The sequence below is a fragment of the Pongo abelii genome, chromosome 20 (genome assembly GCF_028885655.2).
Source record: "Pongo abelii isolate AG06213 chromosome 20, NHGRI_mPonAbe1-v2.0_pri, whole genome shotgun sequence".
In the NCBI taxonomy this organism is placed as follows: Eukaryota; Metazoa; Chordata; class Mammalia; order Primates; family Hominidae; genus Pongo; species Pongo abelii.
The window spans coordinates 42,859,873-42,875,903 of record NC_072005.2 but is presented as its reverse complement, the minus strand read 5'-3'; the positions used below and the strand labels follow the sequence as shown (position 1 = coordinate 42,875,903).

Genomic DNA, 16,031 nt, shown 5'->3' with positions numbered 1-16,031 from the left:
AAAATAAAATGCTATGTGAGTGTAAGCAATTGCTATAGGTTGAGTTCTGTTTCCCCAAAAATGATATATTGGAGTCCAAACCCCTAATATCTCAAAAGATGAACTTACTTGGAAACGGGGTTGTTGCAGATGTAATTAGTTAAGATGAGGTCATTAGAGTGGGCCCTAATCCAGTATGAATAATGTCCTTACAAACAAGGAAAATTTGGACACAGAGACACACACACAGGGAGAATGCTATATGAAGATGAAGGCAGAGACTGGGACTCTGCTCCTCCACACCATGGATTGCCAGCAAACCTCCAGAAGCTAGGAGAGGCATGGGACAGATTCTTCCTCACAGCCCTCAGAAGGAACCAACTCTACCAACACCTTGATCTCTACTTCTAGCCTCCAGAGCTGTGAGAAAATAAACTTCTGTTGTTGAAGCCACTCAGTTTGTGGTACTTTGTTGTGGCAGCCCTAGAACACTAATACAACAACTTTGGAGAATACTTTGGCATTACCTTGTCAGATTGACCAGGTGCGTATTCTTTTACTCAGCTGTCCTATTCCTAGGTACATATCCTAGATAAATGGGTGCTTATGTGCCCAAGGACATATCTATGAGAAGGTTCACAGCAACATTCTTTAATTAGTCAAAAGAATACACTGTTAAAAATGTAACTGTCCAACAAAAATGGAATGGATAAATGAATTGTATTATAATTATGCATAAAACACAGTATTATATAGCCACAAAAATGAATGAAGCAGAGCTACATATACCAACATAGTACAAAATTAGTCTCAGTGAAGAAAACAAAGTACATACATAATATGATGACATTGACATAAAGTTTTAAAAAATGCCAAACAACAATATAGATGATTTAGCGATTCATACATATGAAGGAAATAATAAAGCCATGCGTAAGAATTATAAATCCCTAATATTGAAAAACAATTCCATTGGAGGGATGGGTAGAGGATACCATCAGGGAAGGGGAAATGGGGGTTTCGACTGTTTAGGTAATTTTTTATTTCTTAAGCTGGGACATTGGCACATGAGTATGTATTTTATTATTAGTCATAGCTTAAGTATTGTGTAATAAATTATGGGAATTGGAGAGGTAGAGATAATCAATTAATCTTAGCATAAGAGTAGCTACAAAGTATCTAGAAGTGTCGTAGACTTAACATTCATGGGGTAGATGCAATTTTTAAGATCAGGTGAGAAAGAAGACAGTGAATGAGGAAAGACTAAGCATTACGGAGAAGACAAGTGAGGAAGAGAGGCTTCCTAGTGTAGGGAAGAGACAAGGGAACCAGGGAAGTCCCTCCCTCAACTGAAGATTATGTTCTGGAAGGAAGACCATGTCAGGCAACCTTTCTCTTGGCTTAGGAGGTCTGGAGAAGAGCTTCTTCCCAGTATCTAAGAGATGCCTCCTCCTTCCCTATCTGCCAAGCTGTAGACTATCCTGTCAACCCCACACTCAACACTCACCTGGACACAGGTCCAGTGGACATTTTCTCTCCTCTCTCCAGGGCTCTTCCCCTCGCTCCAGCTGAGCAATGAGTTTTGGTTTAGAAGATGGAATTTCTGTTCATAGGGAAGAAAATGAGGACATTGTTGGTTATGGGCTCAAGAGGGCATTCTAGAACTCAGAGCTGAAATGGGTGAGGAAACCCAGAGGATAAAAATGACCTATGAATAGTTCTCTCTCTGAAGTAGAAGGGTTGACTAAGGAAAAGTGACTCCAGTCAGAAAGACAGCATATTATGAACACTTGGTAGATGAAAAATTTCCTGGGTTTGAAGCAAAATAAAGAGAGAGCACAAGCCTTGGAGAAACAGGCCTGGAAATGTAGTGTCATCCATAACATGAATAAATCAATCTATTTGCTTTCAATTCTACTAAATCCAGATTTACCCAGAGGAAAAAGGTAAATTGTTTTTAAGCTCAACTCTAAGGGAAAGGTGCTCTGCAGGTAGCCCTTCCTCACGATGAGTGGAAAATACTCTGTAGGGCAGACTTTAAGTGCCAAGGGAGGCCATTCTTACCCAGTGAGACCAGATGGTTATAAGTCTCCAGCATCACCTCCCTGTGCAGGGTCCTCTGAGCAGGGCTCAACAACCTCCACTCCTCCTGGGTGAAGTCCACAGCGACATCCCTGAATGCCACGAATGCCTTTAACAAAAAACACACCTCTGCTCACCCAGGAGCCTGTCCTTCCCTCCCACAGTTTAGAATAAGAGGTCAAGGCCAGGCCCGGTGGCTCATGCCTGTAATCCCAGCACTTTGGGAGGCCAAGGTGGGCGGATCACCTGAGGTCGAGAGTTCGAGATCAGCCTGACCAATATGGAGAAACCCCATCTCTACTAAAAATACAAAATTAGCCAGGTGTGGTGGCGCATGCCTGTAATCCCAGTTACTTGTGGTGAGCCGAGATTGCGCCATTGCACTCCAGCCTGGGCAACAAGAGCAAAACTCTGTCTCCAAAAAATAAAAAAAGAATGAGAAGTCAAAAGGCTTCCCTGATGGAAGTAGGAAAGATTTCTAGACCCTACTTTGGATTGTGACCTTGGCACCAAAGGGTGAAAGATCATTATTCTCCTATCTCTGCCCAGCCAGCATCATTTATGCACCTATTACTTACTGTCAATATCCCAGGCTAGCTGCTAGGGAGGATAAAAGCAAACAAAACCAAAGCCCTTACCTAGAGGGAGTTTTAAAAATAGGCAGGAAGAAGAAGACACCACACAAGTACAACTAAATAGTAAAGAATTATCTTGCTGAGTTTGAAAATTTTCTGAGACTACTTGGTCTCAGTATTTGTTCTACTTGAAGCAGTGGTGCCTCTGGGGCTTGGGGGCAAATAACTCACCAATATATACAGCTCCTACAGCAGGACTCACTCTTTCCTCTACCAAATGCTGCCACGTGCCTGCTCAGGCCTAAGGAGGGAAAGTGGGTGGTGATGAAGAGCGTGGATTCAAACCACACTATCTGGATTTGGAACCCATCTCTGTCTCCAACTAGTGTAACCTCAGGCACTGAATTAGCTGCTCAGCACGTCAGTTTCTCCTGCGAACTAAAAATAACAGTGCTTATCTCACAGGTTGTGGTGAGGATTAGGATTACTGTGAAGGGCTCAGACAAAATGCCCGGTGCAGTCCCTGGCCGTTCTATGTAAAATTCCATGCCCTCATGCGGGTTTCATTCCCCTCTCCTGCTTTACTGTGTTCCCTTAACTCTAAGATAATACATGATATTCATTTCTATTTTCTGACTTCCCACTAAGACATCAGTTCCATGTTCATTGCTGGATCACTGTGATTGCCCTGGTGTCTACAACAGAATCTGCAAACACTTAGCAGTCAAATATTTTTAAATAACCGAAAATGATTTATTATTATTAGACAGGCAACAAAGTTTCAAACGAACCTCTGCTACCTAGAAAGCTGTACTTTGGAGGATGGGAATATATAACCGTCCTTGGCATGGAAGTTCGGTGAGATTTCCAAATGAGTCTGGAAATCTAGCACTGGGATTCTTCCCTGCCCAGCACTTATTCTCTTTAGGTACAATCTGCAGTCCATAGAGGGGTTTAATATGACTCATATACTGCTTTAAAACTTGTGTTTATATCAATTAAATGTTAGAAGATTTCATATGAAAATCTCAATCTATGGGTTATGTTAAAAATCCATAAATCTGACCACCCTGGGCTTTGCACTGCTGTAGGACCACAGCTGGCTGACGGTGACTCATGCTGGTGGTCTATCAGCTGCAACACACTATTGGAGACTGCCTCACCAGCGTCATTCATTTAGGTACACGCCTTGTCTCTTTGATTTTGCATCCCCTTCTGAGAATGCCTCCATCACTCCTTGAGGGTATGATATTGTCTCTCTAAAACTAATTCCACACTGTACCCTTCCCAGGGAATCCTCCCTACATTTCCTGTCCCCTACCAGCTCCACTATTCTACACTGGCTGGACTATGAAATGGCCTTAAGACTCTACCTACACCCAGCTATATTGATAGCTGTCCCCAAACCCAGTCAGTCCCAATGTACTTAATCACAAGAGAAGAGCACAGATGAGTGAGGGCTTTGGTTCTCACGCCTCATCTCTCTCTGGCTGTATTTTAGAGCTACCTGGCTGGTGTTTTAAATTATGGATTCTTGCGTCCCACCACAAATCCATAAAACCAGGAGATGGGGCTTTTGTACTTTCAAAGGCTCCTAAAAGTAGTGTGATGGTTGTGAATCACTGGGTCAGAGTGATTTCAAGAGGGAGAGGTCACTGTAGGATTGAGGATCAGGAAAAGTTCATGAGGAGGAGGTACTCACTGAGAATCTAGTTGGTGGGTATGTGAGTGTTCAATGTACAAGGCTTCCTGGTTTTTCCATATGTCTGAAACTGTTCATCATTAAACACTGGAGAGAAAAAGGCTATTCAGGTATCTGCCTAGTCCCTGTTGTGATTTGCTTTTACAACCCCTTCTCAGAACATACACACATACACCCGTTGAAAATCTCCCATGAAGGAGCTACATTACAGAGCAATTAATGTTACTTTAACACATTTAACACAACTGGTTATTCCTCCAGCCCCGGAACAACTCATGGTTTGTCTGTGAACCATGCATGTAGGCAGCATTGTAAACACTGTGTGGCTGACCCTCATGATTCACTCCAAATCTCTCCCACTGAGTAAAAACACAGCTAGAAGCTTGGGGGAGTTAATTTATCTGCTTGCCAGCTGAAAAATAAATATGAAAAATGAATGGTAACCAACAGGCCACAAGAAGCCTTACTGTAGGATTCTAGCAAAAGACTTCGTCATTTGTAAGATGGAGTCACAGGAAGTCAGCACTTTTCCCGATGCTCAGAAACATGGGCACAGATTACCCAAAAGAGGCAGCAGGGCTTAGTGCACTGGCTCAATGTGTGGTCCCTGAACCTGCAGCACCAGCATCCCCTGGGAACTTGTTAGAAACAAAAATTCTCAGTCCCCATCCTAGGGCTACTGAATCAGAAATTGAGGGGGGGAGCCCAGCAATGTTTGAACAAGGCTTCCAAGTAATTCTGATGCACACTAAAGTTTAACAACTACTCAGTGGCTAAAAGCACAAACTCTGGAGACAAACTGTGTTCAAATTACAGTCCCCTCTCTCCTCCCTCCCCTATGACTTTGCGTCGATATCTTAATATCTGTGTCTCAATTTCCTATAAAATCAATATTATAACAGTACTTACCTTATAGGGCCATTGTGAGAATTAAACAAAGTTGCTATTGGCAGACATCCTATGGCTTTGAGGGGAACCAGCCTAGATGAGGCTGACACTGTAGAGAACAGGGTAGACTGCAGAGATGAAAGAACCCCAGTCCTTGGGAAGCTTATGGAGCTAAAGGACCAACCCCAAAGTGCACCCTCTCTGTGAACTTCTTTTTATATAGGCTAAGTTACTTATTGTTTAGAACAGCCTAAATTAGGTTTACTGTTGCTTGCGGCCAAAAGCATTGTATCTAACCAGTGGATGGGGACAGTGGTGGCCCCAGTGAATCATGCCTCCCTGTTTCTACCCTTCATGCAGTCTCCTCCTAAACTAACCCTGGGCTTGGCCATGGAACTTGCTTTATCCAGTGGGACATCAGCAAACATGATGCAAGCAGACATTTGAGAGGCATCTGAGTTCAGGGCTGGCCTTCTCTCTGTACAAGAAACCTTGAGACCACCATGTGAATAACCTGAGCTTGCCTGCTGAAGAGGCCACATGGAGAAGAACCAGGAATTGAAGCATCCCAGCCAACCAAACTGTCAACCACCAGACAGGTTGAGACCATCCAGCTCTAGCTCAGCAGCAAGCTAACTACAGCCACATGAGGATGCCAAGAGGATCAGCCCAGCCATGCCAGGCCTACTTGCTGACCCACAGGATTTTGAAAAAATGATTTCATTTTAAGCCGCTAAGTTTGTTTATTTTTGTTTGTTTTTTTTGAGACAGAGTCTCACTCTGTCACCTAGGCTGGAGTGCAATGGCGTGGTCTCGGCTCACTGCAACCTCTGCCTCCCAGGTTCAAGCTGTTCTCCTGCTCCCGCCTCAGCCTCCCAAGTAGCTGGGACTACAGGTGTGTACCACCACACTTGGCTAATTTTTGTATTTTTTGTAGAGACAGGGTTTCACTATGTTGGCCAGGCTGGTCTCGAACTCCTGACCTCGTGATCTGCCCGCCTCGGCCTCCCAAAGTGCTGGGATTACAGGCAAGAGCCACTGCACCAGGCCTAAGCTGCTATGTTCTTTAGGCCACTAAGTTGGTACACAGAAGTGAAGTGCTGCCATAACAAAATACCTAAAACATGTGGCATTAGCTTTGGGAGCAGAACATGGGCAGAGGCTTGGAAAGCATCCAGGAAAACTATTAGCACAGGCCAGAAAAGCAGTAAACAAACTGCTAGTGGGGACTGGAAAAGGAGTGAGGAAACTGATATGGCAGCTTGAACAAGGCAACTAGTATTATATATTAGCAAAGCTATTGCCTGCATAACTTGGAAAACAGAAAATATACCTGAAGAATTTTTGGATCTAGCTAAAGAGATCTCCAAAAAGCCTGTTAAAAGTTTCAGTTGGGCCGGGTGCAGTGGCTCACATTTGTAATCCCAACACTTTGGGAGGCCGAGGCGGGTGGATCACCTGAGGTTGGGAGTTTGAGACCAGCCTGACCAACATGGAGAAACCCCGTCTCTACTAAAAATACAAAATTACCCAGGTGTGGTGGCGCATGCCTGTAATCCCAGCTACTCGGGAGGCTGAGGCAGGAGAATTGCTTGAACCTGGGAGGTGGAGGTTGCAGTGAGCCAATATCGCTCCGTTGCACTCCAGCCTGGGCAACAAGAGCGAAACTCCATCTCAAAAAAAAAAAAAAAAAAAAAAAAAATTCAGTTGGATGTTTCTAGCAACATATAACAATGTCCAGAAACAGAAGAGCTGAAGAAGCAATTATACAGCTTGCAAGCATAATTTAGAGGAAATATAGACAAGTCAGGACTTGCTAGCTTGGAAATAAAATTATTTTACATCTTCAGTCTCTCCAGCCGGCACGTCTCAAAATAAAAAAATACACTCAGAGTAAAGTTTGAATCAAAAGTTTGGCTAAAAGACCCAAACTTTAGGACCTCTGAAGTGTTAAGGGGATGCCTAGTGGAGTCTCCAAGCTGGACAAAAAGGCTTCTGAGATTCTTATGGGCATTGTCCCATAACACCAACACCCTGCCAAAGATGTGAGGCCTATCTGACTGTGATTTCAGCTTTTGTTTAATAGAGCAGTCCCAAATCTGGTACATGGGAAACCCATAGAGCTTTCAAGGAAGTCCAAAGGATCTGAAACAGTTCAAAATGAAGAGCCCTCCTCCATACCTAATTCCTGTCCTTTCTGAATGGGAACGTCTACTGCAGTGTCTCTCTCTCACCACTGTATGTTAGGTAGGGAATGTTTGGGGTGGAGGGAAACAAATGACTTGCCTTTTTAGTATACAGGTATCTAACTCAAAAAGGATCCAGTGAAGAAGCTTTAGCCACATCCAGACTGTTACACATAAGATACTGGACTTTTGAATCAAGATGAAACTTTTGAGGATCTTAGGAGGGGGGTGAGTTTATCTTGCACATGGTAAGGGTATGAATCATTGGGACCAATAAATCATGTCTCCCTGTATCTACTCCCTTATGTTATCCCCTTCTATGACGACTCTGGACTTGGCCATGTGACTTCCTTTGGCCAAAAGGACATCAGTGAACATGACAAAAGCCAAAATGTTAAAAGTACTTGTTAATTGGGGCTGTCCTCTCTTCCTGCATAGAGAAACCCAAGACCATTTGACCAAGCCCAAGCTCACATGGAAGAGAACCAAGAAGAAACTAGGCACCCCAGCCAACCAGCTTCCTAACTGTCACACATGGATAGTCCTCCAGCCCTGGTCAAAATGCCAGCTGACTGCAGCAAAATGACAAGACCAGGTGAAATCTGCAAAACCTACTTGCGCTCAGCCCAAAATATGAACCTACCAAATTATGTGCTAGTAAGTGATTTTGTTTTAAGCCATTGATGTTTAGGATTGTTTATTATACAGCAAAGGCTGATACACTGATAGAGGGATCACGTTATATGAAAAATACTTGGTGACTAACGTGACCGTTGGCTTGCTGGGATGCCCATGATGTCAGAAACTCCTAAGCTAGTCTTGGAAAGCAGCAGATTCAGTCCTCCCATTTCTCACTCACTCCTGGGCATGAATTCATTAAACGGGAAAGGAAACAGATTGACCTGACCTACTTTTATTTTTCTCCTCTTTTTTCAGCTGAGTGGATAAAAAGTAAAAGTATCTAAGTTAAAAGTACACAAGGCCGGACGCGGTGGCTCACGCCTATAATCCCAGCACTTTGGGAGGCCGAGGTGGGTGGATCACGAGGTCAGGAGATCGAGACCATCCTGGCTGACATAATGAAACCCCGTCTCTACTAAAAATACAAAAAATCAGCCGGGCGTGGTCGCGGGAGCCTGTAGTCCCAGCTACTCGGGAGGCTGAGGCAGGAGAATGGCGTGAACTCGGGAGGCGGAGCTTGCAGTGAGCTGAGACCACACCACTGCACTCCAGCCTGGGCGACAGATCCAGACTCTGTCTCAAAAAAAAAAAAAAAAAAAATACACATAAGATGACTCCCCTGTGGTAACAATAAACACACTTTCAGACTGAATAATCAGAACATGACATCAGACAACAGGATACAATATTTGAAATGAAGACTGTCCTAAATATCTAAGACACTGAAATGAGGCACTAAAGGTTCTGAAAAGTGATATTACTGCAATGTTGGGGAAAATGAGGATTACAGAAACATGTAGTGGGTGGCAAAGGACCATGTCAACATTTGGAAACAAATCAGGACACTATGTGAGCTTTCACATGAAAGAAGAAAGAGATCTGAGTTGGCAGGTCTACCCCGGTAATCAAAATCTGCACAGTGTAATAATTAAAATAAAAGCAAATAAAAGTTGTACAGTAGGGCTGGGCGTGGTGGCTCACACCTGTAATCCCAGCACTTTGGGAGGCTGAGGCGGGTGGATCACCTGAGGTCAGGAGTTCAAGACCAATCTGACCAACATGGTGAAACCCCATGTCTACTAAAAATACAAAATGAACCGGGCATGGTGGCGCATGCCTGTAATTCCAGCTACCTGGGAGGCTGAGGCAGGAGAATCACTTGAACCTGGGAGGCGGAGGTTGCAGTGAGATGAGATCATGCCATTGCACTCCAGCCTGGGCAACAAGAATAAAACTCTGTCTCAAAAAAAAAATAATACTAAATGAATAAAATAAAATAAAAATTGCACAGTATGAAGCAACACATGGTGAAGAAGGGAGTCTCAGAAAAGAAAGAAATAATTGGAAGTTCAAATTATTTAGAACTGGCAGGGTTCAGGGCCGGCCGTGGTGCTCATGCCTGTAATTCCAGCACTTTGGGAGGCCAAGGCAGGTGGATCACTTGAGGTCAGGAGTTTGAGACCAGCCTGGCCAATATGGTGAAACCCTGTCTCTACTAAAAATACAAAAATTAGCCTGGTGCAGTGGCGGGCACCTGTAATCCCAGCTACTCCAGAGGCTGAGGCAAGAGAATTGCTCGAACCTGGGAGGCAGAGGCTGCAGTGAGGCGAGCTCGATCGCACCACTGCATCCCAGCCTGATGCAGTGGGACAATGTGACAAAGCGAGACTCCATCTCAAAAACAAAAAACAAACAAACCAAAAAAACAAAACAAAAAAACTGGCGGGGTTCAAATCTCCAACTGGTGTGGGTGCCCAATGCTTCAGAACAGTCATGTCTATTCACCTTGTCATACTTTGTATGAGAATTAAAAACCTATGTAAGAATTTCATGTACAAAACTGATCATAGAAGTATTATTTGCAACAGTTAAATATTGGAAACAGGAGTCCAAAAATTGAGAAACAATGGATGAGTTCATCCATTCAATGGATTACTATGGAAATTATTTTCAGTGGGATAAGTGTTGGCTGTTCCTACACCTTTAAAAATAGAGCTGGGTAGATACACTGCCAGTAACTTTACTCCATTATGATTTTACCATTAGGGTCTGTCAAAATATGTTTGTAGGGGTGTGAGTGCATATAAAATTAAATTAAATCCCAATGAGAAAGGAATCCTAAAATAAAATGGAAGACTTCTGAGTGTGCAGGCTGTTGTTTTACCCATCATTAACCGTAATCTACTGAGTGTTCTGCACATAGCAGACACTCAAGTTTGTTGTATGGCACCAAGGAAAAGGAAAAATGCTAAGAAAAAAAATAACATAATGTGCCTGCCAGTTCATCTCATTGTTACAAATTTAACACAAATTTTAATTTATCCTCTCAGGCAAAGGTCCTTGGCAGTAATACCTAATGTCCTAAGGCAGTCTTGCTTTGATTATTTTGTATAATTCAGATGTCATGCATATCAAGAGTATCTGGAAATTCTACCCAACGCCCCTGAAACATGTGATTAATCACATGCCCAAAATAACAAACCAAAGCAAACAACAGAAACTCCTTTGTTACTTAGTGCCTTCAAATCATTTCCTTAAGGTTGTGATTCCTTCATGCACCAAACATTTCATGTGTGCTAGGCATGAGAGGCACAGAGAATTCATCTTAAACAACTATTTAAATGCTCATGCCCTTTAATTTTTCCTGTGTAAACACTGTGTTAAAAAGCTACATTGAAGAACATGTTGTTTATATACAGGATGCAGTTTTGGGTGGACCTACTGAGAATGAAGGAGGTGGCACAGGAAAAGTCAGCTACCACAAACTTCTGACTTTTCCCAGCCAATCAGAAGGAATGCTTCCCTGGTAACACTGGGAGTGGTGAAGAAAGTACACACAAAAAGGCTGGGTGTGGTGGCTCACACCTGTAATCCCAGCACTTTGGGAGGCAGAGGTGGGTGGATCACCTGAGGTCAGGAGTTTGAAACCAGCCTGGCCAACATGGCGAAACCCCATCTCTACTGAAAATATAAAAATCAGCCAGGCGTGGTGGCACACACCTGTAATCTCAGCTACTCGGGAGGCTGAGGCAGGAGAATCGCTTGAACCCAGGAGGCAGAGACTGCAGTAAGCCAAGATTGTGCCACTGCACTCCAGCCTGGGTGACAGAGCATGACTCCGTCTCAAAGAAAAGAGAAAGTACACACAAAAAATATTCAATGTTACCTTGGGAAATGTCCTGAATTGGATTTCTTATGTATTCCTGGTATTAACACTCTCAAATGAATTAACTATTTCAGAAATGAGAAACAGAATTCTCAGTGTTGTTCTGATAACATCGGGAATGCATAATCCCCACCACTGGAGTCCAAAATTAAGAAATCTCTTTTCCTGTCTAAATTCCACTCAGATTTCTTGATAAGGATAGTCAAGGCAAATCTGAAATAACCAAGTTAACCCATATCAAAACTGACTGTTAACCAGCCTGGCAACTGTGTTGGTGCTTAATAAATGTTAATTGCATTCAATTAAGTCAGGGGCATCATCGTCACCTATCTCAGGGATTAGAAAGCTTCCCCTCAGCTGGGCACTGTGGCTCATGCCTGTAATCCCAGCACTTTAGGAGGTCGAGGCAGGAGGACCACCAGGTCAGGAGTTCGAGACCAGCCTGGCGAACATGGTGAAATCCCATCTCTACTAAAGATACAAAAGATTAGCTGGGCCTGGTGGCGCCACCTGTAATCCCAGCTACTCAGGAGGCTGGGACAGGAGAATCGCTTGAACCTGGGAGATGGAGGGTGCAGTGAGCTGAGATTGCACCAGCTCGGGTGACAGAGCGAGACTCCGTTTCAAAAAAAAAACAGCGCTTCCCCTTAAGTCCTAGTACACAGTCAATCACTATTTCCCACATACCATTGACTTCCTTATGTCAAATCCCTTCTTAACATCCCTCAAAACTCAGCTTACTCAAAGACAAAGTCTACCCTGCTCAGCCTGGCACTCAGCATTTTCTGATTTGTCCCCACCCAGACTGAGAGGTGGAAAAGGCAAACCCTTCAGGGGTCAGATAGGTAATAAAAATGAGAGGGGGGCGAAATGTTAGGTAGTCAATGGTTTCAACCTCAGTATAAAGGACACTGTAGAAAGTGCAGCTGATAGACTCTGAAGGTCATGTCCAAATGATAAAGACGTTGTTCAGCTCAAATTGTCTGACACCAAAGAACAGTGCAGACTTAGGGCATATTTATTTTCAGAGAAGCAGGGAATCTGGAATTTTGGGTGAAATGTCCCAATTGCCAGAAGCTGAAAGTACTCTCAAATGTAAAATTCAGGTCAGACTATATCAAAATTCTCCTTGTTCTATGTGTGAATAGCTAGTCTGTATCTTCACGTATGCATATTTATTTATTTATTTATTTTGAGATGGAGTCTCACCTGTTGCCCAGGCTGGAGTGCAGTGGCGCGATCTCGGCTCACTGCAACCTCTGCTTCCCAGGTTCAAGCAATTCTCCTGCCTCAGCCTCCCGAGTAGCTGGGACTACAGGCGTGTGCCACCATGCCTGGCTAATTTCTTGTATTTTTAGTAGAGATGGGGTTTCACCATGTCAGCCAGGATGGTCTCGATCTCCTGACCTCGTGATCCGCCCGCCTCAGCCTCCCAAAGTGCTGGGATTACAGGCGTGAGCCACCAAGTCTGGCCAAAGTTGATTTTTAAATATGCATAGGTAGCCAGGTGTGGTGTAATCTCACTTGTAATCCCAGCACTTTGGGAGGCCGAGGTGGGTGGATCATGAGGTCAGGAGATCGAGACTATCCTGGCTGACACGGTGAAACCCCGTCTCTACTAAAAATACAAAAAATTAGCCAGGCATGGTGGCAAGCGCCTGTAGTCCCAGCTACTCGGGAGGCTGAGGCAGAAGAATGGCATGAACCTGAGAGGCAGAGCTTGCAGTGAGCCGAGATGGCGCCACTGCACTCCAGCCTGGATGACAGAGTGAGACTCCGTCTCAAAAAAAAAAAAAAAATCAACCTTAAGCAAGTCCACTGGCCACCATAATCCTTCCACACTGAGAGTCCAGCCTCTGAAACTAACTATGCTTCCTTGCCGCCTCCCACTGGAATGCCTTCCCCCTAATCTCCAACTTACCAAACCAGTCAGGGGCAACTGAGACAGCCCTACTTCTAGGAGGCCTCCCCAACCATTTGAAATCACAGGCATCTGTGCTGTCCCTGCCCTTCATCCACATCACCGAACAATTACTCATCTATGTCTCTTTACTTTTATTTAAACTGCTCCATATGTGTTGTTCACAATTAACTACTTCATGAGTGACTGCGGTAAGGATGGAGCAGAAAGGAATGCTGAGGGAAGACTCCTGTTAGAATGAGGCACTCTTCCAGGACTAGGAATGAACTCAAAGGTAAAATTCAGGTCAGACTATGTTGGGAGCCGAAAAGACCAAAGGGATCGTGACCAACACAGCATTCCACTGGAGGTTATATGATTAAACGGCAAACTGTTTATCATGAATGCAGGATATGAGCAAACGCACGCTGCGCCTGCCACCAAAAGGTGTGCTGAGAGCCATCACTGCCTGGCGCCGGGCTACTTGAAGTTATCTACAAGGAAATCTAGCGCCTATTGTTCGAAGGATGCAGTCTCGCAATTGCGAACCAAACGGCCAACTGACAATTACCTGACAATCACCCCCCCTTTCTTATTATCTGTTTTACCAATAAATATGGGAGGGTTGTGTAAAGCTCAGGGCCCTTGTCCACTAGAGACAAGGTGCCCCCGACCCCTTCTTCCAAATATACTTTTTTGTCTCTTGTCTTTTATCCCTTTTGTTCAGTCCACCAGGTCCGTGCAGGTTACAAGTGACGCCCTGAACAGCGACAGAATCGGACGCTCTACAAGACTATATCAAACTCCTCCTTGTTCTATGGACTAGGAATGACTTTGCCCAATACCAACAAGGCAGCCTCCAGGACAAGAAAAGGTAATGGGACCCATTCTGTTGACAGCCAAGATGGAATTACAGGCAATTCTCACCTCTTTTTTGGCTCTCAGGAGCCCTGTGGCCATTTTCCTGGTCTCCTGAGTGTTCTTCCTGGAGAAGGGCAAAGTCTCAGAAGACAGATCTGGGGATGTGAAGAGAAATAAGAGTGGCCTAGCTGGAAACACCCTCCCCACGAGGTGAAGCGCAGTCCGCTCCAGAGCCCCACAGTTGGGGTCCGGGATGTCACAGAAATCACCAGGGCAGCCAATTCCCATCCAGTGGGGGGCCAGGATGACCCAGCACCCTCAAGCTCAGCCGCAAGCTCGGGACAGGGAGTGAAGCCCCTTGTCCCCAAGCAACGGAGTGAGGGTTTGTCTCTAACCCCGTGGGCTCGAATGAAAGGAAAATGGCCTGGAGGTGCCCACAGGAGAGCGCCCTAGTTCTGAGACAGCTCTGCGGCTCCCAGCCGGCGTCCCCGTGAGTAACACAGGGACACGCAGAGGGGCATGCTGACTGCCTACAGGGCACTCACGGAACGCGGGTGCAGGCTGCGGATCCTGAAGCCGAAGCTCAGGTAACAAGGTGCAGAGGTGTGGGAAAGACCTTAAGAAGGAGGCCTTCCCGGGTCCCAACCAGCTTAAAGCGCCGGGGCCACCGACCGGAAGTGCTTCTGACGTCAAGGCTACACACTGAAGGATAAGGAGGGGAGCGGAAGTGACCGCAGAGGCCTCTGGGGATTGTAGTTTCGGAGCTGCAAGAGGCGGAGAAGTCGGCTTTGCCCACCACACAGGGTGCCTCGGACACCTGCACGGCGCACACAACCAAGTTTACGAGCCCACTCTTAAGATGCCCAAGTGACGTTGAACAAGTTTCTCTGTAAACCAATGAGATCTGCTGACCGCGAAGGCATCGCGGGACTGCCGAAGGATTCTGGAAAATGTGGTCCCGGTGCTCTGCGGGTGGCCAGTGTGCGCTGACGGACAGACGCTGCTCAGGGAGGGACGATGCTCTGCCGGAACTCCCAGTTTGCAGGCGACAGCGGCCCTTTGTCCCCTAGAGTAGGAGGGTGTACCAGGACAGGGAACCCTAAGGCTATTTTCGGGGAGAGCGGGATTGGTTTGGGGCAAACTCCCGGAATGCAGATGGGGGAGACTGGTCGCGTGTCCCTAGGATTTTAGGGGATGCAGACTGAACTTGGGGTGAACAGCAAAAGATCCCCTGGTGGTGGTGAGGATCCAAAGCTTGATCAGGAAATTCCCGAGGTTTTTATTGGAGGCTGGGGTACAGGTGCGGCTTGGAGGAAACTTCCGGAGGGTGGGGTGGAGGTAGGGCGGTGTTGGAAAGGAGGCATAAGTCTGACCGTTTTGTTCAACAGGGGTGTTTTCTTTTTGCATTGATTTTATTTTTAAAGATATTACATTAAAATATTGTTTATCTTGATTACTGAGTTTTTTTGGTGACCCTTTAAATTCTGTATCCACAGTCCCCAGCATTTACAGAAGTCAGGGCCTGGCTTCTGGGCATCAAGCAGCCAGAAAGTCCTTTAGGAGCTTTCTCTGAATTGTTGAATTGTGAGTGAATGATCTTTTCCTTTCCTGACTTCCTTAATATCCACAATTTCCTCGTAACCATCCCTCCAAAGCCACACCCACAAGGCACCTCCAAGACCTATCATGAAGCAGATATTCAAAGATTATTTGTAAATCTTCACACCCTACCCCCTCCAGAATGTATTCCAACATCCCTTTGCCTGGAGAAGTAAAAAACAAGGTTTGCATGTTGGGTATCAGCCTCTCCCATTGAGTGGGTGTTTAGGAAGGAGGATCAGCCAAGAGTCCTATACCAGCCCAGGTAAATGACCTGGCTAAAGATTTAATATCTATAAATGTACAATGCTTGTAACAGAACTCAGTGGGAACCAAAGTCAGGCATGGGGCTGGGCTTTAAGGAGCACAAATGAAAAGGAGGGACTAGAAAACTTAAGAATGATATGGTAGG

The 16,031-nt window shown here is 45.1% G+C and overlaps 1 protein-coding gene across 6 annotated transcripts in view; it reads right to left on the bottom strand.

Moving 5' to 3' along the window:
* Positions 1–14,700, bottom strand: part of ZNF875 (zinc finger protein 875) — a 30,642-nt gene extending 15,942 nt beyond the window's left edge. Inside the window, exons 1-4 of one of the 6 annotated variants that reach the window (XM_009232531.4) lie at positions 14,566–14,699; positions 14,087–14,175; positions 2,044–2,170; positions 1,487–1,582 (exon numbers count right to left, since the gene is read on the bottom strand). In XM_009232531.4, the coding sequence (XP_009230806.4) occupies positions 1,487–1,582; positions 2,044–2,170; positions 14,087–14,119 (256 nt within the window). In that variant the 5' untranslated portion in view covers positions 14,120–14,175; positions 14,566–14,699. 6 annotated transcript variants of the gene reach the window in all.
* Between the last annotated feature and the right edge of the window lie 1,331 nt (positions 14,701–16,031).